The sequence below is a fragment of the Sturnira hondurensis genome, unplaced genomic scaffold (assembly GCF_014824575.4).
Source record: "Sturnira hondurensis isolate 20B ecotype Veracruz unplaced genomic scaffold, ASM1482457v3 Scaffold0008196, whole genome shotgun sequence".
Taxonomy (NCBI): domain Eukaryota; kingdom Metazoa; phylum Chordata; class Mammalia; order Chiroptera; family Phyllostomidae; genus Sturnira; species Sturnira hondurensis.
Genome location: NW_028080827.1, coordinates 23,602,861 through 23,629,151, shown reverse-complemented (window position 1 = coordinate 23,629,151; position 26,291 = coordinate 23,602,861). Strand labels below are relative to the sequence as shown.

The 26,291-nt window shown below is 39.2% G+C and overlaps 1 protein-coding gene across 1 annotated transcript in view; it reads left to right on the top strand.

Annotated features, from left to right (window-relative positions):
• Window positions 1-26,291, top strand: part of TXNDC16 (thioredoxin domain containing 16) — a 78,158-nt gene that overhangs the window by 8,811 nt on the left and 43,056 nt on the right. Inside the window, exons 3-7 of the mRNA XM_037054312.1 lie at window positions 153-235; window positions 6,299-6,372; window positions 7,456-7,530; window positions 17,930-18,051; window positions 21,628-21,718. Coding sequence (XP_036910207.1) covers window positions 153-235; window positions 6,299-6,372; window positions 7,456-7,530; window positions 17,930-18,051; window positions 21,628-21,718 — 445 coding nt within the window. The remainder of the gene's footprint in view (window positions 1-152; window positions 236-6,298; window positions 6,373-7,455; window positions 7,531-17,929; window positions 18,052-21,627; window positions 21,719-26,291) is intronic.

Below are 26,291 nucleotides of genomic sequence, written 5' to 3'. Positions count from 1 at the left end.
GTATATTTAGTTACTGCTTATTTGTTGTTGCGTACTGGTTGGGCAAACTAATATATTTCTTTTTACTTATGCAGCTTTGGACTTTAATTTTAAGATTTTATCTTTTCTAAGGTGCAATTCATTAAAAATTCATAAAACTTTTTTTATTTTAGATTCTTCAAGTACTTCTATATTTCTTGAAGAACTGAGTAAGGCTGTTAAACATCTCCAAGACTATGGAATTTCTGTTGCAAAGGTAGAAAGATATTCTTGTTAATAAATTATCAGTGACAGACATTTTACATTTGAGTGACTGCGCTGAATATCTAAAAATGCTTATATTGTTTTACTTCTTTTTCCAAACTGTAAAAAAAAATTGCTACCTTTTTTGTAAGTGTAAACAGAAACACAAAAAAATAGTTCCAGATCAATTTAATTTTGTAAATTACTCTCTTGTGGCTTTGGTGTCATTTTTCAGTCCTATAGTTAGACTTTTATTTTGTTTTGCCTGACAAACATGTTACAATTCAATTATTTATTAATAAATAATAATAAATTCTACTAGCACAAATGGAGGTACCAAAATTGAGGTAACTGAAGTACTTTTTTTTCTGTTATAAGTTTTTAGAATTTCTTATGCTGTAGTTTTATTTATTTTTAGAATAAGGTTAAAATAACCTAACTTAAAATTATATATTCTTTTCTCAAAAAGTTTTCAAACTTGCCATGGAAAATTTCCGCAGGCATCGTGGATTAGATAGCTACATGAGCCTTATACTTATTTTAAATTTAGAATTGGTACCTCAGAAAACTGAATGAGGAGTAACCCAGGGATTATTAAATTGTTTCAGATTAGTGTGTACCTAACTTTCTGTTGTCAACATAAGAAATGTCCAAACCTGTAGAGAATATTTGTAAGAGCTTATTTGAGCCAAATTGACAACATACCCTGTGGAATAAGATTTCAAATGATCTGGAGAATAACAGTTCCCTTCATGCATTTGAAATTAAGGAGGGAATTTTAAAATGATTACATGGAGATGGGAGAAAGTAAGGCCAGGACTGGATACAGGATAGTTAATATTATGTGCTCTTACCCCTTTAAAAGGAGGGGTCTGAAAAGGTGTCACATTAAGGTCAAAGTGTGCTAACCTAGGCACACAGAAACGAAGATGAGGCTTGCTTAAGGCAAAGATAAGCCTTTTACTAAAGTTATTTGCCTGGGGCATGACTACTCATCATGACTTCCCCAGTTAGGAATTTACGATCAGTTTATCCTGTGAGGTTACTTTCCATACAATTCCTTTTACTTCTACACTACATCTATTTGTTCTTGGTTCACTAGTCTTCCTTTTCCAAGAGATGGCTATTGTCCCTCTTGGTCTCTGCAGCTAGTTCCCAGGGCAGGAAGCACAAAGTTTAACTAACCTTGTCTATTAAAAGGATATTGTTTCCTCTACCCATAGGACACTTCTGACACCAAATGTGTGAGTTTTCCACACCAAGCAATTCTGACACTAACTGCCCAGAGTTAGCACAGACCCCACAGGTTAAGGGTTCGGTGTTATAAGACCACCTGTCACTTCATTTGCCAGGTACAAGTAGTGTGTCTCCAGGTTACCTATAATTGACTTCTATAGGACTTGGCTACAAATTGGGTGTTCTCACCTTCCCCTCCTAAGCTTTGATAATTTGCTGTAATGGCTCATAGAACTCAGGGAAACTCGTTACTTGCTATTATTGGTTTATCATAAAGGCTACCTCAGGAACAGCCAAGTGGAAAAGATGCATAGGGTGAGGTCAGCAAGTCTCAAGCCTCCGTCCTTGTGTAGTTTGGGGTGTGTCGTTCTCCTCAGGTTTGGATGGTGTTCATCAACCCTGAAGTTCTCTAAATCTGTTATTTGGGGTTCTGTGAAGGTTGCCTTATGGAGGTATGACAGATTAAATCATTGGCCATTGGTGATTAACAATCTCCAGCGTGGAGGATGGGAGGTGGGGTTTAAAGTTCCAGCCCTCTTAATGATTGTTCTGTCTTTCTGAAAACCAGACTGTATCCTGAACCTATATAGGAGCCCCAGCCACCAGTCATCTCTTTAGCATAAAAAAAGACAACTCGGGTTTTAGAAGCTCCTATTTCAGGAACTGGAGTTAAAGGCCAAATATTAGAGGCCCAAATAAAGGCCAGAAATGCTCCGAGTATTCCTGTCACTCAGGAAATTACAAGGGTTTTAGAAACTCTGTGTCAGGAACCGGGGACAGAAACCAAATACATACTTTTCTGTCATGGTTGTATACCTTACAAAAATAATTCAATTCTGTTTGTATAGAGGTGTCAGCTAACTTTGAACAACTCATTACACTCTAGAATGATAATGGTACTCATCTCTGAGGAGATCTGAATAACATTTCAACCCAAAATTTAGAAATTAAATAATATGTACGTATGATAATCAAAAAGGATAATTGTGTTGTATAACTAGTAACTAGTAAACTATATATCTAATAACTGGTGTAGAATATTGAGGTTCATACTGGGGGTATCTTTATGGGCTGAACTTGATTTTATGGTTGAGGATGCCAAACTATATGGAAGGTAGACCGGTGAATAAGAGACCTATATTGAGTATCTAGCTCAGCCCCTTGCATATAACAAATACTCTGTAAATGTATATGAGATTAAAATTAGCTTAGTAATATTTAGGCTAGTGAACAGAAAGATACCTAAGACCCATTCTATTTCTTTGGATACTTTATATTCTAAATAGGGAGGATGAAAGAAATTCACAAATTCTTTTAGTAACTAGCAGAACCCAGTATTAATGTGATGCGAATAAAATGCCATAGCAGTTACAGGGAAAGAGAGTGCATATCTGATTGTTGGGGTGGAAGGTCATGTATGGTATTGGGGAAAGACTACCCAAATAGGAGAATTTTGATATTATCTTCAAACGTTAAGATTTCAGGAGGCAGAGATAGATGAAGAAAACAGTAATGTAAACGGATTAAATGTTCCAGTGAACATAAAGATTGTCAAACTATGTATAATAACCAAACCCAACTGTATGCCATTTAGAAATGCATCTTTAAAGGGTTCAGAAATTTTCAAAACAAATGAAGGAAAAAATATGCTGTGCCAGTGATAATTAAAAGAAAGCTGGTAAGGCAGTATTACTATATCAAGGTAGATTTTAAAATAAAAAGACTTTGAGTCATCCTTGACTTGTTCTATCACGACCAATCCATCAGTAAGTCCTTTAGGTTCTACTATCAAAACTTTCCAACTCTGACTACTTCCTGTACCTTCACTTTTACTCCTGTCTTGTCCAAACTATCATTTCTCATCTGGGAAACCACACTAGCCTTCTAATAATTGGCCTTTCTCCTTTCACTTTTGTCAACTAAACTCTCTCTGCATGTAGGTGAGATGGGTCAGATAACATTGCTACCCTTTCAGAAAGGCTTCCCATTACAGTTATGATACAATCTTGTGAACACTGGCTTCCTCCCTAATCTCATTTTCAGTTCCTCCACTTTCCTCAGTTCTTGACACATAATGGTCCTCTTTCTGTTACTTGAACCTGCTGTGTTATTTCCACAAGACCTTTGCAGGTATTTTCCCACTGTGCTTAGAACTCGTGTCTTCCACATATTTCTATATTTGTATGTTTCACTCTATTACTTCAGTTGTTTGTGCAAATGTCACCCCCTCAGAGAAGCCTTCCTGGATCCCTAAAATTCTTTAATATTTTTAATAACATTATATATTACTTAATTTTTTAATTATCTGTCTCTATTTTTAGAATGTGAGTTCTAAAGATAAAGTATTGTTATTTGGAACTTAGTTGTATCCCCAGTGACTAGAACAGTGACTAAAATATAGTAGGTGTTCAAATATATATTGAATGGATAAATGGACAAATCTATTGTCATAATGCCAACCATTCATTATCCTCTGACTTTTAAAATTACACACACTAAAATTTAGGTTGTTTTGGTTATGACTATACTATGACTTTTAATTCTAATTCTCTATTTCTGATATCCTTTCTGAGTATCAGTTCTCCTTTTGTAACATTTTTTTAAACAATGTAGCTTCCCTAATTGTTATTCTGGTTCCTCAAATTCTCTTAAAATTAAATTGCATATTAAAAACTCACCTAAAAAACCCAAACTTACAGAATCCAGAACGAAGTAACTATTCTTTTAGCCTTTGTTTTGGTCAGTTATGTTGGTGGCTGCCTGTCTTCCCCATCTAGTAATCTCTTTATTCTTATCTCATTCCTTCCCCACCTCTATTTCATGCTGCATTTACATGCTCAATTTTCTCCCTAATTTTACTTAGTGTATTTGTGAAAAGTCTCTTGAATCTTTTTGTTCTTTTCTGTTTCACTTCACATCTCAGTCATCCTTAGCCTATATTGATGTGATATTCTTTTAACCTCCCTCCTTATCTTTGTGCTCTGATGCCTTTCATTTTATCTTCATGTTGCTGCCAGGATTGTCCTTACACTTTTAATGTAGAGTCCTGATTATAAGCTGTTTGTAAGCTGATCAAGGGCTGTTATGGCTGCTGTGACATCATCAAAGACTTAGGTTCATTCTTTCTGAGGCACCATCCTTAGCAAGGGTTTCTTTAAAGAGACCTCAGGATCCCTGATTACTGTTGGTGTTGTAGCTATCTTACCTGTTTTGTCAGGAAGAAGTGGGAAGAATAAGTGTATCAGTCAGCCACCTTTTAGGAGTCTTCTAAGAATTCCAACCAGCTGACTTCTCCTAACACTGTTTAGCCATCCTTGGCTGTTGGGAGTCTGGGGAAGTCTTTTAATGGGGAATTTGCTTTTAGTGAAGTTCTGTCAGTAAAATCAAAGGGGGGGGTGGATTTTGGATGAGAAACCACCACTGTCTGCTATACACGTGTGCCCACTGTTGAGATGGTTTTATGGTTCCCGCTTACCACTCAACTGCTGTGCTTCCTAGCCTTTGCTCATGATTTTTATCCTGCTTTAATTGTTTCCTTCCTTTTCATTTTTTAAATTTTTTTATTTTTTAATATATTTTATTGATTATACCATTACAGTTGTTCTATTCCCTCCTTCATTCCCCTCCACCCGCACACTCCCTCCCCCACCATTCCCCCACCCTTAGTTTATAACCACGTCTCTCAAGTTCTTTAGATTCTATATTTCCCCCACTATTCTCGCCCTCCCCCTATCTATTTTCTACCTACCATCTATGCTATTTTCTGTGCCTTCTCCCCTCTTCTCCTCCTCCCACCCCCCTGTTTCTAACCCTCCATGTGTTCTTCATTTCTGTGGTTCCACTCCTGATCTAGCTGTCCTCTTGGTTTGCTTTTGTTTTAGGTGTGGTTGTTAATAACTGTGTGTTTGCTGTCCTTTCACTGTTAATATTTTTCATCTTCTTTTTCTTAGATAAGTCCCTTTAGCATTTCATATNTCTTGCACCATCTTTTGGGCTGTCCGTGCCTGTTCCGTAGCAGGATCAGAGCCCTAAAGTGTTCACTAGAGCAGGGCAACTAAGTCGCTGGGTTGTGACGTTGTATGTGGGGGCGGGGTCAAAGAGGGACAATGGCTTCTGGTCTGCCACCTGCCGCCGCATCCCCCACCGGCGCCGCAGCCACCACCGTCACCAGGCCCACGCGTTTCGTTCCACTGCACTCAAGTGTGCCACCACCGTCAGCCCTCCACCACTTGGTTCGCCCCCTGGGGCCTGTGTGGTCCGTCTCACTGTGCGCGAATGTGCGACCGAGGTCAGTCTGCCCCACACCCTGACTGGTTCCAGGCTGCCTGCGCGCCTAGGTCAGGGGATCTGTCCTGCCCGACCCAGCTCTGCTGCTGGCTCTGCCTCTCTTACCGTCCCCGTTGAACAGTTCGTAGTTGTTGGACTTCCGTATAATTCCGTTTTCTGGTCTTTGGGTGTGTCCTAGTTCTCCAAACCTTTGTTGTGTTCAAACTTGGTTGTGGGAGAAGGCACAGTGTTTCCACCTATGCCTCCATCTTGGCGGAAGTCCCTTCCTTTTCTACCTGGTTACCTTCTACTCACTTCTCACATAAAAGTCAGTTAAATGTAAACTCTTTGGTATAATTAAATATTATGATTAGGTGTAGAAACAGATCATTTTTCTGGGTTACCTGGAGCACTTGAGTAAATGAGCAATTATGGGATTCAAATCAGAAAGAAAAGTAAAATAAAAAATATGATATGGAGACAAAATTATAGCATTTAATTTTATTTCTTGTTTCCCAAAGCAAGAAAATTCACCTTTTGATATACTCTAAATCTTAAATGTAATCTTTTAAAGGTTAATTGTATCAAAGAAGAAACATCAAGATACTGTGGGAAAGAAAAGGATTTGATGAAAGCATATTTATTCAGGTAAACTATTTTGAGTGTGATGGACAAATATAAAAGTATACTTCTAGAATATGCAAGTATATAAAATATCACTAATCCAGAATAAAGTTGTATGCAGTGGGGGTCATATGAAGCTTAGCAAAAAGTCCAAGTAATAGATTTGTTACCTGTACCTTAGCTCCCTTCTCTATAAAATAAGAATAATACCTACCTCACAGGGTTGTTTTAAATATTACATGAAAATCTTATGTAAATTCCTATTACAGCCCTGGCTGGTGTAGCTCAGTGGATTGAGCGCGGGCCTGCGAACCAGATGATCGCGGTTCGATTCCCAGTCAGGGCACATGCCTGGGTTGTGGGCCAGTTTCCTTCAGGGGCCAGTTCTCTGCAGGGGATGCACGAGAAGCAACCATACATTGATGTTTCCTTCCTCTCTCCTTCCCTACCCCTCTAAAGATAAATAAATAAAATAAAACAAACAAAAACACAAAAAAGAAATCAGTGAAGTTTACTAAAAAAAATAATAAATTCCTATTACAAATGCCTGGTAAGTAAGCACTAAGAAAATTCAGTGTTTAAGTGAATATGTCAGGTTGTATTCTGGTGTGAAACAAATGTACTTTATTTTCAAGGGATCTGCCAATGTCCAGGTTCCAGATTCCAGGGCAGTTGAGTCTGCCAACCTATCTGAGGTTTCTCAGAATCTTTTCTCAAACTCTTGGGATTTGACCTAGGAAATGGGGAGAGATTCTGTCTCCTCAGAGACCTCCTGCTGAGGACATTTATTTCTCCTACTTGCCTCCTTCCCAACCCAGTTTGGAGAATCTGCGTGTATGCAACAGGGACGTTGGTAGGAAGCCCTGTTTGCACTTTTCTTCTTCTGGTGTTTTTGCTAGGTCCAGAGTCTAAGCTTTTCAAAGTTGACATTGTTATTGAGTCTTTATTCAATAAGCATTTGAATGTATATTATGGCCAGCACTTTGGGATGTGCATGGGGTAATGGATAAGACATAGGCTCTAACATTATAGCCTAGAATATCAGAGGAACAAGTAAATTGGGTGCTAAGGAAATATTTCTGTAACACTTTTTAAAACTTTTTACAGGGGCAACATACTACTCAGAGAATTCCCTACTGATACCTTGTTTGATGTGAATGCCATCATTGCTCATGTTCTCTTGTAAGTACAGGGGTTACCATTCTTTACTTATTATTTATCTAGTGATTTCATTTTAGGCAATCACAATCAATTAAAATATTTTAGAGGTTTAACATTATATTTGTAGGCATCAATTTCACATAAATTCCTGGTCTATCTTCCCACATAGTGGATCTAAAATGTCTTAAATGGCAGATAATGCAGAAACATATAGGTACTCTGTATTAAAATAGTAGATAGCGCAGCATGACTACATGGGTCATGCTATTGTGTCTAGCATCCTTCTCATCCAGATGATTTTTTTCTGGCATCTGTAGCTCTGTGCCTGCTCCGTAAGTACAGGAACAATTAAAAAAATCCCAGAACATACCCGCATGTTTGTTGAGAGAGAGTAAGTGAATTTAATTGAATTTCCCTGGTATGGAATCTTTAAGCCTGGAAGTCAGGCCTGTCTAAGGTCCATTCATGCACTTTACCTCTGAATAAAGTCTAGTTATTCTCTTTGATGAAAAAGCTATAAACTATGACTTGTTAAGGACATGAATTGATATGGACTTTCCTGATTTAACATTATTGTAGGTTTGTTTCCAACTAAGACCTTTGCTGACATCGACTCTCTTTGTCTTCTACTTGGCTCCCCACTTCCTTCTCTTCTCTTACTGGATTCCCAGAAAAATTGGGTGAAAGTTAAATTACAGAAAACTTAAAACATATTGGTGAAAAGTTGTGTTTATCACTTTGAAAGTGGATACTTTTAAATGTTCCAGTACTAACAATATATTAATGAAAGGCCTTTAGAAAAGATCCTGACAATCAAGGATCCTGAGGCCTATAGAGTAAGAAGCCAATTGTAAGGAATGAAAGGTGCCTTTTGAAGAAGGAATTCCAAAGAGCCCTTGGACTTTCTTAGATGCCCTTTCCTGGGTTAGAGAAGGGGTGGCTGTCCTGGGGTGCGGGTTGGCCGTAAAAGGCTTAGCAAAAAGTCCAGGTAATAGATATGATACTTGTTGTACAGTGGAAACCTGATGCCTGTCTTTGACCCAGAAATGACAGTGAAGGAACAAAGAAGATTCTTTGAGGAACGGGGGAAGGGTGATTAAGATCGTCTTTGACAAGTCTGACAGCAGATCCTGGAGCGGCATGTCCCCCTCCGACAACCTGATGATAAGGTGGTTTTCGAAGCAGGCCTTAGATGTGGAGTGGCTCTCAGTGCTGGGGACTCTGTTCTCTGAACTGGCTAGCCTGTGGAGCTTGTGTCGTGCACTCCTGCTGTGGCGGTGTCCTGGTTTTTGTGCTGTGCTAATGCTGGTTTGTAGAACCCTAGTTCCACAGAGAATGTTCCCCCCATTCCTCCCATGTGCCAGATGCCTGTTAGGTACTGGGGATTCAAAACAGAGTAGGATGTGGCTTCTGTTCTCTAGGAATATAGGGTTTTGTTGCACAGACAGATAATATGAACAGAAAATATTATGTAGCAAGTAAAATAGAAGTATGTATACGGGCTTATGGACCCACGGGGTAGGGAATAGTTCCTATTGGGTCTAGAATGAGGGTGGATATTTACTAAGAAGTCTTCCTGAAGGAGGTGACATGGGGATGATACTTAAAACATAAGTGGGCATTTGCTTGGTAAAGAAACGGAAAGTGGGTAAAGCAGTGGGATCTATGTGAGCAGTGGCGTGGAGGTTAGAATAATTTGGAGAGGGTAGTTTTTTTTTAAGTTCTTTTTAAAAATGATTTTATTTATTTATTTTTAGAGAGAGGGGAAGGGAGGGAGAAACAGAAGAAAAGAAGCATCAATGGGTGGGTACCTCTCACACCCCCTACCAGGGACCTGGTCTGTAACCCAGGAATGTGCCCTGGCTGGAATCAAACATGTGGCCCTTTGGTTCACAGGCCCACACCCAGTCTATTGAGCTACACCAGTCAGGGCATGGAAAGGGTAGATTTTACCAAGAGTATCAAATGTGAAGCAGGAGATGAGGGCAGAGAAGGTAGGCATGGGGTCAGATGAAGGGAATCTTTGTTTACCATGTGAAGAAGTTCAGACTTTTGGGTAGCCACTGATGGTTGAGGAGTCTAGCTCCACATCAGAATCCTTGTGTCATCTTTTGGGCCCAACTATGGCAATTACAAGGTTTTGCCTGGCAGGCCTCATAGTGGGCAGGTACCTCCTTCACACCAGACTTGGTGGGCAGCCAGCACATTGCAATTTTTTTTTTTTTTAGAGAAAATGGAGGTCAAGAACTCAGGTCCCTCCTTTTTCCTAGTTCCTTAAGCCAAACATGATCAGGCATACACTTGCATTTTTAACTCAGTTTTCTCCATTTTGAGGCCTCATTATTAGAAACCTTGGCTGGGTACCTCACAGGTACTTCTGATAAGACCCTCTTATCTCTACTTTGACTCAGTCCCTTTCCACTCCTAGCCCTTCTTTCCTTCACCCCAGCCCACCAGTTCATAAAAAGCCGGGAGCCTTTTGTTGGGTGCTCCTTGGAATGCAGTGATACCTTACATCTGTGCCTTGTGCACCTGACTCTCATCTGGGGCTATTTCATGGCAGGGAAAGGAAAGAAACTTTCTGGAACTGATGCTTGTCTCTGCCTCTTGCTTGCACTGTAGCAGTAAGTGATCGAAGGCTGGATTGTCACTTTCAGTTGGGCTTGCTGTCATAATTGACCAGCACAACACCTGATTGCTCAATAGAGGGTTGCTGGCAGGCAAATGATGTGATTAATTTAGTACTAGAGAGCTCTTTCTGGTGGATGTGACAGTTTTGTGGGGTCCAAGAACATGGAGAAACCAACTTCTGGCCAAGGTGGAGGCGTAGGTAGATATACTTTGCCCCTTGCACAACCAAAAGAAGGACAACGACAAATTTGAAAATAAAGCCAACCAGAACTTCTGGAAAATTAAACTTCATGGAAGTTGACAACCATGGAGTTAAAGAAGAAACATTCATTCAGACTGGTAGGAGGGGTGGAAAAGGACAGCTGGGACAGAGAAGACATGTGGCAAGGTGGCAGACAGAGTACCAGGCAGGTGAGGAGGTGGCTGGCAGTTCCACATTTACATGCATATAAACTGGAAAGAACAACTGGGGAGCAAGACTGTGCAACCTGAGGTTCCAGCATAGGACAAGAAAGCTTCAAAACCACTGGCTATAAAAATCTGTGTGGGTTGCCATGGCAGGAGAAACTCCCAGTCTCATAGGAGAGTTCATTGGAGAGACCCATGGGGTCCTAGAATGTACACAAGCCCACTCACCTGGGAATCAGCACCAGAAGGATCCAGCTTGCTTATGGGTAGCACAGGAAGTGACTGAAAGCGAACCAAGAGGTGAGCAAGCAATATTACTCCCTCTCGGACCCCTCCCCCACATACAGTGCCACAACACAGCAAAGTAGGTTGCCTCACCCTGGCGAACACCTAAGGCTCTGCTCCTTACAACATAATAGATGCACCGAGACAAAGAAAATGACCCAAGTGAAAAACAAATCAAAACTCCAAAAAAGGAACTAAGTGATAAAGAGATAGTCAATCTATCAGATCCAGAGTTCAAAACACTGGTAATCAGGATGCTCACAGAAATGGCTGAGTGTGGTTGTAAAATGGTGAAAAAAGTAAAGGCTATGCAAAGTGAAATAAAGATAAATATATAGGGAACCAACAGTGAAGGGAAAGAAACTGGGACTCAAATCAATGATTTTGAGCAGAAGGAAGAAATAAACATTCAACTGGACCAGAACAAAGAAACAAGAATTCAAAAAAATGAGGAGAACCCTGGCTGGCGTAGCTCAGTGGATTGAGCGCGGACCTGCGAACCACACGATTGTGGTTCGATTCCCAGTCAGGGCACATGCCTGGGTTGCAGGCTAGTTCCCGGCAATGAACACACCAGAGGCAACCATACATTGATATTTCTCTCTCTCTCTCTCCTTCCTTTCCCCTCTAAAAATAAATAAATAAAAAATCTAGAAAAAAAATGAGGAGAGGCTTAGGAACCTCTGAGACAGCTTTGAATGTTCCAACATCCAAATCTTGGGGGTACCAGAAGGAGAAGATAAAGAGCAAGAAATTGAAAATGTATTTGAAAAAGTAATGAAGAAGAGCTTCCCCAGTGTGGCATATTGTTACAGTTGATGAACTAATATTGACACATTATTATTAACCAAAGTACACGTTTGTTTTGGGGTTCACTCTGTTGTTCAGTTCTGTAAGTTTCGACATGTGCCTGTATCTACCAATACAGTATCAGCATGGTTTCACTGACCTAAAAATTTTTTTGTGCTCCACCTATTCGTCCTGCCCTTCTGCTCCACAACTGCTGATCTTTTTGCTGTCAACATAATTTTACTTTTTCCAGAATGTCATATAATTGAATCATATAGCATATAGCCTTTTTAGATTGATTTTTTTTTTTACTTAGCAATATGTCTTTCAGGTTCTGCCTTGTATTTCATGGTTGGATATCTCATTTCTTTTTATCAGTGATTGATATTCCATTTTATGTATGTACCATTTATCCATTTACCTATTGAAGGACATCTTAGTTTCTTCCGTGTTTTGGCAAATATGAATAAAGCTGTTACAAACATTCCTGTGCAGGCTTATGTGTGGATGTACCATTATTTTAAACTCCTATGGGTGAATGAATGTGATTTCTGGATGATATGGTAAGGCTGTGCTTAGCTTTGTGAGAAACTGCCACCCTACCTGCCAAAGTGCCTGTACCACTTTGCATTCCCATGTACAGTGAATGACTTCCTGTTGCTCTACATCCTTGTCAGCATTTGGCATTGCCAATTTTCTTAGCCATTCTAATTGGTATATAGTGTCTTCTCATTGTTTTAATTTACAGTTTTGCAATGACATAATGAGGTTGAGCACGTTTTCTATGCTGCTTTTTAGCCATTTGTATATTTTCTTAGGTAGGGTATCTGTTAAGAACTTTTGCACATATTTTAATTATTTTTTATTGATGAATTTTAAGTTTTTTTGTGTGTATATATTGGATATAAGTCCTTTATCAGATACATGTTTTGCAGTCTTTCCCCCTAGGCTGTGGCTTGTTTTTTCATTCTCTTAACAGTTTCTTCTGCAGAGCAAAAGTTGTAATAATAACGAACTCTGACTTAACATTTTTTCCGCATGCTTTTGGTGGTGTATCTAAATCATTGCTATATCCAAGGTTACCTATTTTCTTTCATGTTATCTTCTACAGGATTTATGGTTGTACATTTTACATTTAGGCCTGTGATCCATTTCAAGTTAATTTTTGTGGAAGTTGTTAAGTTAGTGTCTGGATTTATTTTTTTGCATGTGATGTCCAGTTATTTTAGCACCCTTTCTCCACTAAGTGGCTTTTCTCCTTTGTCAAAGGTCAGACTCTTATTTTCGTAGGTGTATTTCTTAGTGTTTTCATGGTTTCAGTTTTATATTTAAATCTTTGATCTGTTTGGAATTTAACTTGGTGAATGGTATGAGGGATGGATTTAGCTGTCTAAGAGCCAATGGCTACATAGTTGTCCCAACACAACTGAGATTAATCAGTCTCTTCACTACTCAATGTGCCATTATTTATACTAATCACTCATATATATTTGGGTCTATGTTTTAACCTCATATTTCAATTATCTATTTGTATACTAGTACCATTGCTTTAGTTATTGAGGTTTTATAATACCTGAAAGATCCAGGTCCATTCATATTTCTCTTTGAAGAATTATAATGGGGAAAGTAAGGGAAAGGTCATCAAGGACCATGTATAAAGGACACATGGACAAAGTCAAAGGGGATAGGATTGAGGATGGGAGGCACGGACGGATGGGGGGGAAATTGGAGAAAAGTGTACTTGAAAAACAATTTAAAAAAGGAAAAAAATAAAATAAAAAATAAAATTTTGTAACTAAAAAAAAAAAGAATTGCTTGTTTGTTTCATTTACAGATAACATTAAAATTTAACTTGTCCAATTTATTCCCCTCTCTGACTAAATCCTACTATCATTAAATTTATAAGTTATTTTAGGGACAGGTGACATTTTTAGAGTAAATCTTATCATCCCAGTACCTGAAGTCTTTTTATTTGTTCCAGTTTCTTTTGTGTCTTTTACTAATATTTTTTAAGATTTTTATTTATTTATCTTTAGAGGGGAAGGGAAGGAGAGAGGGAGAGAAATATCAATGTATGGTTGCCTCTTGTGCGTCCCCTGCTGGGAACTGGCATGCCTGCAACTCAGGCCTGTGCCCTGACTGGGAATCAAACCTCAATGCTCTGGTTCCCAGGCCTGCGCTCAATCCACTGAGCTACACCAGCCAGGGCTCTTTTAGTAATATTTTAATGCTTTCTTCATATATGCCTAGACACTTAAACTTATTACAAGGTATTTAGTCTCTTTTGTTTCTATTATAAATGGGATTTTTCTTACATTGTCTTCTAACACATCTATTTTAATGTAAAATATAGATATATTTTATATATATAATATATACATACATGTATATGAAAGATATTGATTTCTTTCTATTAAATTTGTGTCCTTTGACCTTACTGAACTTCTGTTATTTAGAACAACACTGGAAAAACAAAACAACAGTAATTAGAATGTAGTAATAATATTCATATTGTAGAATGCATGAGAAATTTTATTGCATCATTGGGACAAGAAAAGAAAATCCCAAGACAGACTTCTTTAACCCATTTCTGTCAGTATTTCTCCTCTTTGAGACTGGAGTGAAGTAGCACAGGTTTGTAGAAAGGATCCTAGAGATCCCTAGGTATGCTGTATTCTGGAAGTTAACATTAAAAAATAAAGTTAGGAAGCCATTGGGAAAAATCATAGAGATCATTAGATAGAATATCATTAGTTTTGGTTTATATTACCTCATGGATAATGTCCACTTAATGAGCTTTGGGACATTAGGCAAGGTAACCTCTCTAAGCCCCATGGGCTTATCTGTAAAGTGGAGTTCAAGATGGCACTATTCTCAGATGGTTGCCGTGAAAATTAAAACAGTGCATTGCCAAGCATTCTTAGTTAATAACCCTAGAATCTGGGTCTGACTGGCTTAAGCAGAAAAGGATTTGGAGCAGATATATCTCAGACTTGTTAGAAAAGCTGGAGAACTGACTCAATTTATACAGCTGTGAAATAGAGTCAATCAAGATCATGACACAGAACTAGTCTGGAGGGGATGGCTGCATTACCGAGGTGATGGATTAGAGAGCTTGCATCTCCTGTTCTGGGCTGTCATCAGTACTGTTCTCACTGCTGCCTTGGAGCTGACTGTTACTGCTACTGCCTCTTGAAATAGTTCTGCTTTGTCCCCAATTCTTTGTATCACTAGCTCCTTGTCCAAAATGTCAGACAAGTGATTCTGGGTCATAGAGCTGTGCCTTGCAGCAGAGAACTTGGGAAAGAAGTTTGCTATAATATTAGATTTTATGAAGGGATTCAGCCCTATTATGAGGAGGCCTCTGCTTACCACAAAGACTTAGAAAACTGGGAGTTCTCAAAGCAAAAGAGAGGAGGTGTTCAGAGCTGGGTAGTCTGAAATCTGATTAACTGCCAGTACTATAAAATGCTTAGTACTATGCCTGACATGGGGCAAGTGCCCCCCAAATGTTGGCTTTTATTAATTTTTATTTGCCAGTGCTTATCTGAGAAAAAGGTTTGGGAAATATCTTCTCCCAGATCTGATTTTCCAAGCACATACATTAGGGCTAGAGCAGTAAAAGTTAAAGGGTGGGTATAATTTCCAAGAATTTGGAATTTAATTATAATTTCCTAGAATTTACATGGAAGTCCATTAAGTTTACTAGATGGCACCTCCCAACTGTTTTTGAAGTAACTCAAGAGTAATTCTGGACTTGTTAGCCAAAACATATAAGCCACCAATAGTCTGGAATGCCACTGAGACTCCCCTGCCATTCCTTTATTGCCTGCCTTTCTGCCTGGTTTTCATTTACAAGAGTGGTCAGTAATGTAGTTTACAGGTCCTGGCTTTAGTGTCAGAAGGCCAGCTTAGTGTCAGCTCTACCAGTGACTACCACTATGATCTGGGGCAGAGTATGTAATCCCTCAAACTGTTACCTGTATGTGTATGTTAAAAAAGAATGTTCCAAGATTATTGTTGAGGATTGAAATGAAAACGTGACAATACCGCACGTAGAGTGAGTACTACTCTAAATATTTCTTTAAAAGAACAAAACAAGAGCCCTGGGAATTGTAGTAGATCACATTTTACTTTTCTTTTAAAAAGTTGAAGAAATCTTTAGTAAGTCAATATTTAAGCCATTGTAATTTAGGGCAGTAGTTTCAGGGTGTTCATGCAGTCACAATACTTTTCTAATAATACTAACACATTATTTACTTTTTTCCACTTTTATTCTTTTAAGAGTGCAGTTTCCACAGGCTACTGATGTGTTGTGTGATGTCAGAACAGATTGAATGCAAAAGCAGCTATGAGAATCCAGCTGTCTTTTATTTAGTTGAATATTAAGAAGATTTGCAGAAATGTAAAACAACGCCATTCTTTTCGCCGGTTTTCCTTTTGTTTTGAAAAATTGCTTTTCTTATGAGAAAGTATTATTTATATTAGCATACTATGGTGTTTATTATTATTTTAAAAAGAATTAATAAACATTTTTAAATTCCTGTTTTAATTTCTATTTTGGCAACTATTGATAGATGTAACCGACATAAAGAAAAGCTCTTTGAGGAGCTGTTTGTAAAGCTATTAAGGTATCTTGAAACCAGAGTTTAAGAACTACAGTATTAGCAGAAAGTCCCATGTTTTCCATTATAGGAAAACAATACTTGACTAATTTGTTGGAGACAGTTGAGCAAACTTTTGCTTAAGCATGTGGACTTGGAATGACTTTCAAGAATCCTTAAAGTTTGCCTAAGAAAAATACACATACATGCACACAGAAAAGTGAAGTGACTTATTAGAGAATTTATATAGAAGTAGAACATTAATAAAGATTCTTTTGGATGAAGAAATATGATTAGTTAGTCTAACACACTGAAAAGATGATTTGGAAGAATTGCGGTCAAGTGGAAAGATTACTGAACTAGGAATAAGCCCTGTTTTGTGTTCTGTTCCTGGCTCCTTCATTTAGTAAATGTTGTCAACTAGGTAAGGTTTTCAGTGTTTGAACTTGTTTGCAAGTGAAGAATGGGAATAAATAATTTCTACCCTACTCTTCCTTTTATTCATTCAATAAATATTTATTACTTACTATATACTATGCTCTATTTTAAGTTATTACAGAAATAGTACAAGGTACCTGCCTCAGGAAGGTAACAGTTCAATGAGAGAAGGGATAAACCAGTATATAAGTGTATAAATATTTGTAAATTGTGATAAGTACTAGGAAGGAATCAAATAATGTAAAATGAAAGAGAAAAATGCTACAGACCTATTTATATAGGACCAATAGAGAAGGTTTCTCAAAGACCAGATGTCTGAGAAGGAGCAAGGGACTAGCTTTCAGCAAACAGAATTGTGCTTGCAAAGGCCTGAGGTGAGCCTGAAGTATGGTATACATGAAGAATGGCAGAACAAAATGAGGCTGGAGAAGTAGGCAAGGTCTAGGTCATCCAGGACCTTACAGGCCATGGAAAGAAGCCTGCATTTTAAATGTGTGAAGGGATCAAATGTATTCAAGCTGAGAAAATAACTGTAAGGGATTATTTGACCAGCCTAGGACGTTAGTGAATATAGCTTAAATTCATTGAGGTGGTTGTGATGGAGAATGAGCACCACTACTCACAACTGTCTCTGGGTTGATGCTCTCAGGGACAGACTAATGATTTAGAGAGTGATTTTAGTTTAGTATTAAAATGCTTAAGTTCTTGCCCTGGCCAGGTAGCTCGGCTGGTTGGAGAGTCATCCCAGTAGGCCAAGGTTATAGGTTCAATCCCCAGTCAGGGCACATACAAGAATCAACCAATGAATGTATAAATAAGTGGAACTACAAATTGATGTCTGTCTCTCCCCCCCACTACCACCCTCCCCCCCCCCCCGCTAAAATCACTAAATTAAACATAAATAAATAAAATGTATACATTCTTACTAAATTTTATTAGTAGTTTCTTTAATTTAAAGTTATACCTTGATATTCATCTTCAGAACTTGTCAAACCCTGTACTCCCAGCATTTTGATAAGAAAAAAATGTTTTAGCACTCAATGCTTACTCGCCACTCAGTGCCCTTCTTTCATGATGAAACAGAGGTCTGACATATCAATCTCATGGTAGCTCGCAAACAGTTGGGTACTCATTGATTTTGACACTCGACATGAGTTCTGGAATGAATTAATGACGAGTACCGTGGTACTATGGTATTTAACGAATACGTATTAAATAACTAAGCTCATACAGTTTTTTCTAATTAACATCTCTGTTTATTTTAGTGCCCTTCTTTTTAATGAAGTAAAATATATTACCACCTTGGAAGACCTTCAGAATATAGAAAATGCTCTGAAAGGAAAAGCAAACATTGCATTTTCATATGTAAGAGCCATTGGAACACCAGGTATTTATTAACTTTTACTTTAATCTTCGTGGTGTCTGTACTTGTGTGAGTATATTAAAGATATAAAATAGTGTATTTTGACCACAATCTTACTATTTTAAAATACATTTAAAGCATCTTTACTATTATGTTTTCTGTTTTCAATTGGCAGCATAACATAGTGGTTGAATTGATCTCTGGAGCCAGCCTGCCTAGATTAGACCCCTTGCTCCATTAATTACCTATAGTATGACCTTGGACAACTTACTTAGGCTGCTTCTTATTCACTAAGATGGTGAAAAAAAAGTGTCTACCTCTTAGTGTTATTGTAAGGACCAGATGAGCTTGAGTAATTAAAATAATGTCTGGCATATAATATGTACTCTATGTTAGCTGTTATTATTTTTTATTTCTTTATAGTCCTCATGGTACCTGGTATAGTAGTTTATAGCATTTGGTGAATGTTGTTGACTGACTAGCTTTCTTTTTAGGTATATTGGTATTTGCTGTTTATAAGATATTTTTCTTGATTTTTCAAAAATCTAACTTTGACAGAATCAATTTGTAAGTATAGACTAGGCATTATGTTTGATTTAACCTGGATTGTGTTTAGGCCAGACAGGCAGAGGACTGTTTCTAAAGATTGACTGTGGAATTTAAGCTGAGTTAAGAGAAAAGAGAGGATTTGAGAGGGTGACTGAAAGTGAAAAGTGGGTAGCATTATAGGTCCTGGAGGCTTAGAGTTCTGTACCAGACTGAGTGACCTAGTCAGATGGAGGGGTGGGGTGGAGGGGGATCATGCTAGACATTGAAGTCATGGAGGAGTTTGCAGTAATCGCTGACTAAAGGCCTGCAATGGGACCAGAGCACTGAGTGGTCAAGGTAGGATTAAAGAAAGATTGCTGGAGTCTATAGACAAGGCCAAGGATTTTGAAAGGATCATCTATGGGGATAATAAGATCACCAAGGATTGTGACAGGAGTAGTACTGGGGAAAGCGACAATGTGACAGGAGCTACAATCTTTTTGTAATGAGGGGGAGTGACCCTAGCTGGGGAGGTAAATGACTCCAGCAAAGGCAGCATGGTGAGTGGAATAGTCTGACGATATGTGATACAAGTGGTACAAGATTAGGTAGTGGAGGGGAAGGTAACTGCCTGGAAAGGATAGTGAGGAAAAGGGGGAAAATAAAATATGAAAAGGAAGAAATCTTCAAAGAAGCACTTTAAGAAAATTTCCCAGAACAGAAGGATTCAAGCTTCCAAATAGAAAGAACCTACTGAGTCCCAGCATAGTGGATGAATGTAGATCTACACCAAACCATCTCATTTGGAAATTTCAGAATATTGGGAACAAAAACTATTCTCAAATATTCCAGAAAGAAAAAAGTTTGCAGTTAAAGGATCAAGAATCATAGTGGCACTGGACTTCTCAGTTGTAGCCGTGAAAACTGAAATTCTCAGGAAAATGACTCAAACCTTGAATTCTATAAGCAGACAACTATAGTTATATGAAAGTAGAATAAAGGCACTTCCAGAAGTGCAAACTTGCAAAAAAAATGTGTATTCCATATTTCCTCTCATAGGAAGTGCTAGAGAATGGGAATAAGGGGGGCAAGTCAGTCAGGAAGACATGGGTAACAGGCCAGCGGAGCTAATAAACGAGAGAGAATGAGATCCCTGGGATGATGATGAAGTGAGTTCTTGGGATGACAGTCGCATAGCAGGTCAGGTAGCAATAGTCTCTAGAGGGCATTTCTGCAGAAAAGGGAATAGATGGTATACTTGATATATTTGAAGTATTAAGAAGGTTAGGCAGTTGTGCAAGAATTTAGGAATAAATTAGTAAGAAATGTATACAAAAATAAAGAAAAAATAGGTATAACTGTGGGGGCAACTTTGCCAGCAAGTCTCCCCGCCCACCACACATGAAAGTGAAACTACCAAGACGTGATCTGCTTGGGGAGGAGAGGTGGTCAATCTCTCAGAGGAGAAGGACCAAGAACCTCTTCTTCAATGGCTTTTATTAGGTTGTAATACAGAGGAATACAGGTAAAGCTCATCAGTCAATGTCAGGCAGCAAGAATCAAACAAGAGATAACATTTCAAAGAAATCTGAGGGCTTAATCTGAGTCAGTGTCTGTCAGGTAAGGGGGTTGCAAACACTTTGGGAGATATACTCATTTCCTGCTTGGGTCCTTATCAAAGCACTCTTAGCAAAGCAGGCCTCACAGGACTTTAGGAATTCTTTCTTATGCCTGATCACCCAGAACCTGCTCTAGCCTGCAAAGTGCTGCACCACCTTCCCAGTCCTAGGTTTTTAGGCTTAAGTGGATTAGAGCCAGGAAGCGCTTCTCCCAGAGGAAATGGGGACTCAGGCTATGTCAGAATAGCCAGGGAGCGAGGGTCCATCACTCTCTCTTTGCTGCAACCCCCGAGTCCTTCCTTGAGAACCTCCCAAGTGATTGTGTCTGGCTTAGGTTGCCCCCGCTGAGGGGTCTGACCCGTCTCTGACTAACCGACGATGCGTTGGGGGCAGGGGATGAAGCAGAAGCAGCGCTGCTGCCAGAGATAAGCTTTGTCTCCTTAGTGGCTCGAAGTCTGGAAGTCACTCACTCAGTCTTAGCCATGGGGGGCGGTTACAACTCCTGAAACCAGGCAGAGCAGTTCCCAACATATAGCTGTAGTGAAAAGAATTCAGTAAAGGAAAAGTGTTCATTTTGTACTGTATGGCTCATTTGTAAATAGTATTTACTGAATCATAACAATATAAATAATGACTATTGATTTAGTAAAAATTAGAACTATATTGGGAAAATTAAGGGGATAGAAATGTGTACATTTGTGGAGTTTTGGAAAAAAATAGCTAATTTATCATCTTCACCTGTGGGAAATCAGTAGATAAGAATAACACAAAAAATTAGAAAATAAGAATATAACAATCTAAGTTAGAGTCTTAGAGTAAATGTCTAAAGAAACAATAAAAGAGTTGAAAGTAGTTGTCCCTTGGAAATTGGAAATAGGATGGAAGGTAGAGAAACTCTTTTTCTTCACATGCCTGAGGAATGATAGTTGTCTCTTTAAACTATATTCAAGAATAAGTTTGATTACAAAAAAAAACTTAACCAAGAAACAATACACAGATATAAAACATGTAAAAGTTGTATGGTGGATTCATATTCTCTTTCCTTCTACTAGGAACAAGCTATCACAGATTTTTCGTGTTACATTGTCAAATACAACTCTTTTTATGATCCTTAATTCTCCTCTTACTTTGAATTAAGTAAGCAGGCTTTTCATAATTTCTTTAACTGCTTGCATTTTCCCAACTGGGATCCCTACAAAGGATTTTTCTTTAAATGTAATAGAACATAACTATAAAGGACACATGGACAAAAACTAGGGGGCAGTGAGCTGGAATGGGAGTAAAAGACAGAAAACTGTACTTGAACAATAATTAAAATAACATAAATAAATAAAATAAAATAAAATAAAATGTAATAGAGCATAAAAGGATATAGGGCAATCTAGAGAGTAGAAGTTTATGTAGAGTCACACAAACTAACTCCTCTCTCCCAACTCTCTTACTTCTTCTTCAGAGCACAGGGCAGTCATGGAAGCTGCTTTTGTGTATGGGAACACATACCAATTTGTCCTAACCACAGAAATTGCCCTTTTGGAAAGTATTGGGTATGTATAAGTGGCATAGGTCAACAATTTTAAGTTTATTTATTTCACAATAGTTATTTATTATTTCCATTATACTCTCACAGCATGGACTTGTCTAAGAGAAATTGAAAGCAGATGTGAACATATAAATGAAATTTGAAATCACCTTCATTACTATTATCCACTGTACTACGGTCTGAAAATGAATTTAAATATGCAGAAGTAATGTTAGACTAAGGTGAATGAAGAGAGTATGGATAAGACACAAGATGTGATCCTGTGAGTTTCCAAGTGTATTCAGGAATAGATCGCCCACAGCAATGAGATAGGTGATAAAATAACAGCTTTCATAACTAAGCTCCACAAATTCTTTCTGAGGATTCTATAACTTACTTTCTCATAATCTTGAGTATATTCAAGTACAGTTTTTGAATAGAATGTTTTAGATGTTTACATTTTTGTCTACTTCCTAGCTTACAATTTTAGGTAGAGGCCTTCTTTTGACTGTTGTCTGGGTTACATAGGATTAAAGTTTTTCTTTTTAGTATTTAGGGACACAAGGAATAGCCAGTGCATTTTGAAGACTAAAATGTTCTTTTTGGCTTTAAAATATTCCTCAGGAAAATTAATCCAAAGCAGGGCCAAATGGTGATCATGTGACCTTTTTATACCTCGCTAGTTTTTGAGTCTTGCCGACTGTTTTGTTAGAAAATAGTAATTAGAGGGGACTCTGGCAGCCAGGCGTGTGGGCGAGGTTGGGTGCTTGGGCTCACTCACTGCTCCAGGACTACGCAGAGGCTTGCGGGGATGCGGCAGCGGGAGTTGGCCCTGCTGTGCCGCAGTGTAGGTAGGCTTGCTGGGCAGCGTGGTGACCCTTCACTTGCCAGCACATTTGCCTGTTGGCCTGGGGCCCGTCAGCTGCATTTGGAAGCCAGTGAGCGGCTCTTTGATGAGAAGTATCAGCCAGTGGTACTCACCAATGATCTGGTGATCAGGTGGATCAGGCGCTATGGGAGGAGCAGGTCTTGCAGAAGGAGGAGGAGGGCAAGCTGGCCTTGAGTCAGGCCGAGTCTCTGATGGGGAGGGCCTGAGATGAAACCCAGTGAGGCCTGGATGCAGACCCAGCTCCGAGCCCTGGCAGACTATTTGCCCAGAACTTATGCAGTTGGTGTGAGTGAGCCTCAAGTGCAGAGTGACCGAAATAAGTTATATGCAGAGTGTTCTCATTGGGTTTTCACAAAACTGGGGAGTCTTTCTCCCTGTCACATTTTCCTAACGCTGAAGCTAACTCAGCCTTTTTGGTTCACAGACTGGCGCTCAATCCACTGAGCCACACCAGCCAGGGCTTAATTTAGAGCCTTTTTGGTCTAGGAGTTGGGGAGAGCAGAAGCGACAATACCATATAATGTTAATCACTGCCAGAGTTAGTAATGGGCTTTATACTTAAGTAAGCTTTTTTTATTAGGCCTTGTGGCCCCCCTGACCGAGGCATTAGTTCTTTTTTTTAAAATATATTTTATTGATTATACCATTACAGTTGTTCTATTCCCCCCTTCATTCCCCTCCACCCGCACACTCCCTCCCCCACCCTTCTCCTCCCCTTAGTTTATAACCACGTGTCTCAAGTTCTTTAGGTTCTATATTTCCCCCACTATTCTCACCCTCCCCCCTATCTATTTTCGACCTACCGTCTATGCTATTTTCTGTGCCTTCTCCCCCCTTCTCCCCCTCCCACCCCCCTGTTTCTAACCCTCCATGTGTTCTTCATTTCTATGGTTCCACTCCTGATCTAGCTGTCCTCTTGGTTTGCTTTTGTTTTAGGTGTGGTTGTTAATAACTGTGTTTGCTGTCCTTTCACTGTTCATATTTTTCATCATCTCTTTCTTATATAAGTCCCTTTAGCATTTCATATAATAAGGGCTTGGTGATGATGAACTCCTTGAACTTGACCTTATCTGAGAAGCACTTTATCTGCCCTTCCATTCTAAATGAAAGCTTTGCTGGATAGAGCAATCTTGGCTGTAGGTCTTTGGATTTCATGACTTGGAATACTTCTTTCCAGCCCCTTCTTGCCTGCAGGGTCTCTTTTGAGAAATCCGCTGACAGTCTGATGGGTACTCCTTTGTAGGTGACTGTCCCCTTATCCCTTGCTGCTTCTAGGATTCTCTCCTTCATTTTAGTCTTGGCTAATGTAATTATGATGTGCCTTGGTGTGTTCCTTCTTGGGTCCAACTTCTTTGGGACTCTCTGAGCTTCCTGGATTTCCTGGAAGTCTATTTCCTTTGCCAGACTGGGGAAGTTCTCCTTTATTATTTGTTCAAATACATTTTCCACTTGTGGCTGTTTCCTTCCCCCTTCTGGTACCCCTATAATCCGGATGTTGGAACGTTTAAAGATGTCCTGGAGGTTCCTAAGCCTCTCCTCATTTTTTTGAATTCTCATTTCTTTATTCCTTTCTGGTCGGATGTTTCGTTCTTCCTTCTGGTCCATTCCATTGATTTGAGTCCCAGTTTCCTTTCCATCGCTATTGGTTTCCTGGACATCTCCCTTCATTTCAATTAGTTTAGCCTTCATATGTTCCTCCAATTTGTGACTGTACTCTACCAATTCTGTGAGCATCCTGATAAATAGTGTTTTAAATTGGGCTTCTGAGAGCCTGGCAATCTGTTGGTCGCTTAGAGTTATTGGCTCTGGGACTTTGAGTTCCTCTTGTGCCATCCTTTGGGCTGTTCGTGCCTGTTAAGTAGCAGGAACGGAGCCCTAGGTTTTCACCAGAGCAGGGCAACTAAGTCGCTGGGTTGTGACGTTGTATGTGGGGGCGGGGTCAAAGAGGGACAATGGCTTCCCTCCGGTGCCCGCCGCCGCCGCGACTCCCACCAGCACCGCAGCCACCACCGTCACCAGGGCCACGCGCCCTGCTCCACGGCACGCGAGTGTGCCACCGCCGTCAGCCCTCCACCACTGGGTTTGCCCCCTGGGGCCTGTGTGGTCCGTCTCACTGTGCGCGAATGTGCGACCTTGGTCAGTCTGTTCCGCACCCCCGACTAGTTCTGGGCTTCCTGCGCTCCTAGGTCTGCCCTGCTTGACCCAGCTCCGCTGCTGGCTCCACCTCTTACCGTCCTCGTTGAACGGTTCGTAGCTGTCGGACTTCCATATAATTCGGTTTTCTGGCCTCTGGGTGTGTGTTAGTTCTCCAAAACTTTTGTTGTATCCAAACTTGGTTGTGGGAGAAGGCACAGTGTTTCCACCTATGCCTCCATCTTGGTGGAAGTCCCCGAGGCATTAGTTCTGATAGGTACTCCCAGGCTCTTCTAAAACCATTCAGATTATTGTTTTAAATTTTAAGCTGCAATGTTTATACTCTAATTTTCATGAGTAGCATTTTTGTTTTAATTTGCTTTGAAATAATTACAGTACCAGAGTAAACTGGAAAAAAAATACAGGGCACCCTTTGTACTCTTTGTTCAGTTTCCCCTAAATGGTAACATTTTATACAAGCAGTACCAAGCTAGAGATTGACATTGGTATGGCTTTGGCTTTTACAGAGAAACTTTTTGCAGGACAACCTCCTTTTACCATTTCTGTATTAATAGTGATGTTAAAGTGAGTTGGAATGATAAAACATTTTCTGACCTTGAAATCTATGTGGAATCATAAATTCTGGTTATGTTATACTTCAGAAACCTTTAAAACACAGAATCCTATGGAAAGGAACATGTTAACTGACATGTTAGTTAGGTTAGTTAGCTGGGTTATGGTAATAATACTCTAAAAACTAAATGTACAGAGTGAGACTAACTTTCTCACCTAGGTGGCCTACGGCCAGTTTCTAAAACCAGGAGGTAAAACAGCCAGCTTGGTTGTGATGTTGTCTTGTGCTTTGCTTCTAAGTTTTGGTACTTAGACCTTTTACTTGTACGGCGGGTGTGCTGGACAAATGGTAATTTTTAAATCCTTGTTTTGGGGGCAAAGACGCATCTCAGCCTGCATTACCATTTTCCTTAGAAAAAAGTGCGGGTCAAAAAGTTTTATTTTTTCCAAGACGGTGGCAGAGCCGTGATTCAAACTAACTCCCAGCCCTGTCACTTAATTCTGAAACATATGGCACCATCTTTGATCCTAACCACATCCTGTCAGAAATTATTAAATACTGTTATCAGTAAACACAAATAAAACTGGAATACAGAAATAAATTAATTCTAAAATGCAATGAAAATGATACTAAATTTTAATCATACAGGGTCTGGCACAAATAATGCCCCCTTTTCATTACAAAGGCAAAAGCATGTAGTTCCGTAATATAATATCACATTCAAACAATTCCATATGACATTTTAGGTAAAATGTTCAAATGGAAACTATAAATTATTACATCCATATTATTACCCTACCAGCCATACTCAAGTAGGCGTTACTTCTGCCAGACCCCTGAATACTGTTACCTGCTGAAGGTTCTGTACCCCTAAATCCTGATGATTTTGTTCAAGAGAGAGATTAGCCAACTTCAGGGAAGGATTTAGTGAGGCTTGCTCCTTCCCATGGTCAGAAGTATGGAAAGAGGACTGTACATCTTCACTGAGTCTAAGCGGTTACT